The 492-nt window shown below is 38.2% G+C and overlaps 1 protein-coding gene across 1 annotated transcript in view; it reads right to left on the bottom strand.

Moving 5' to 3' along the window:
- The window catches only part of LOC107856718 (rust resistance kinase Lr10-like), a 14,451-nt gene continuing 13,959 nt past the window's right edge, over window positions 1-492 (bottom strand). The window contains 1 exon segment of the mRNA NM_001324735.1: window positions 1-480. Coding sequence (NP_001311664.1) covers window positions 289-480 — 192 coding nt within the window. The 3' untranslated portion in view covers window positions 1-288.

Here is a 492-nt window from a genome sequence, read left to right on the forward strand (position 1 = left end):
ACATCGAATCCTATTTATATAAAATACATAACAATCTTTTTCCAAGCGGGACACTACATACAATTCTATTCTAAAACTGTTAGACATAAGATGCTGTAGAGACACATTGCTAGTTAAGTACCAGCATATACTAAGCTAACTTTTTGTACTTGCATTTCTTTCAAATCATTTTCTGAAAAAACGATTTTCTTCAGTTGAAGGTCTATCGAAAACTCCTCTCTACCTTACAAAGGTAGGGGTAAGGTCGGTATACATCCGACCCATCCTTCCGAGACCCCACTTGTGAGGCTATTCTGTGAGTGTTGTTGTTGTTGTCAGTTCTATTATTGATGAATCCACCTCTATTCTTGAGGGAGAATATAGGTAAGGTTTGGGAGGAATTTGCAAAGAGTCTAGTTTCCCTTCTAACATTTCAACAACCTTGCTCATCGATGGTCGATTTGAGGGATCAGTCTGTATGCACCATAAACTGGCTATGACCATCTTTCTTGC

Source organism: Capsicum annuum, chromosome 11 (genome assembly GCF_002878395.1).
Source record: "Capsicum annuum cultivar UCD-10X-F1 chromosome 11, UCD10Xv1.1, whole genome shotgun sequence".
In the NCBI taxonomy this organism is placed as follows: Eukaryota; Viridiplantae; Streptophyta; class Magnoliopsida; order Solanales; family Solanaceae; genus Capsicum; species Capsicum annuum.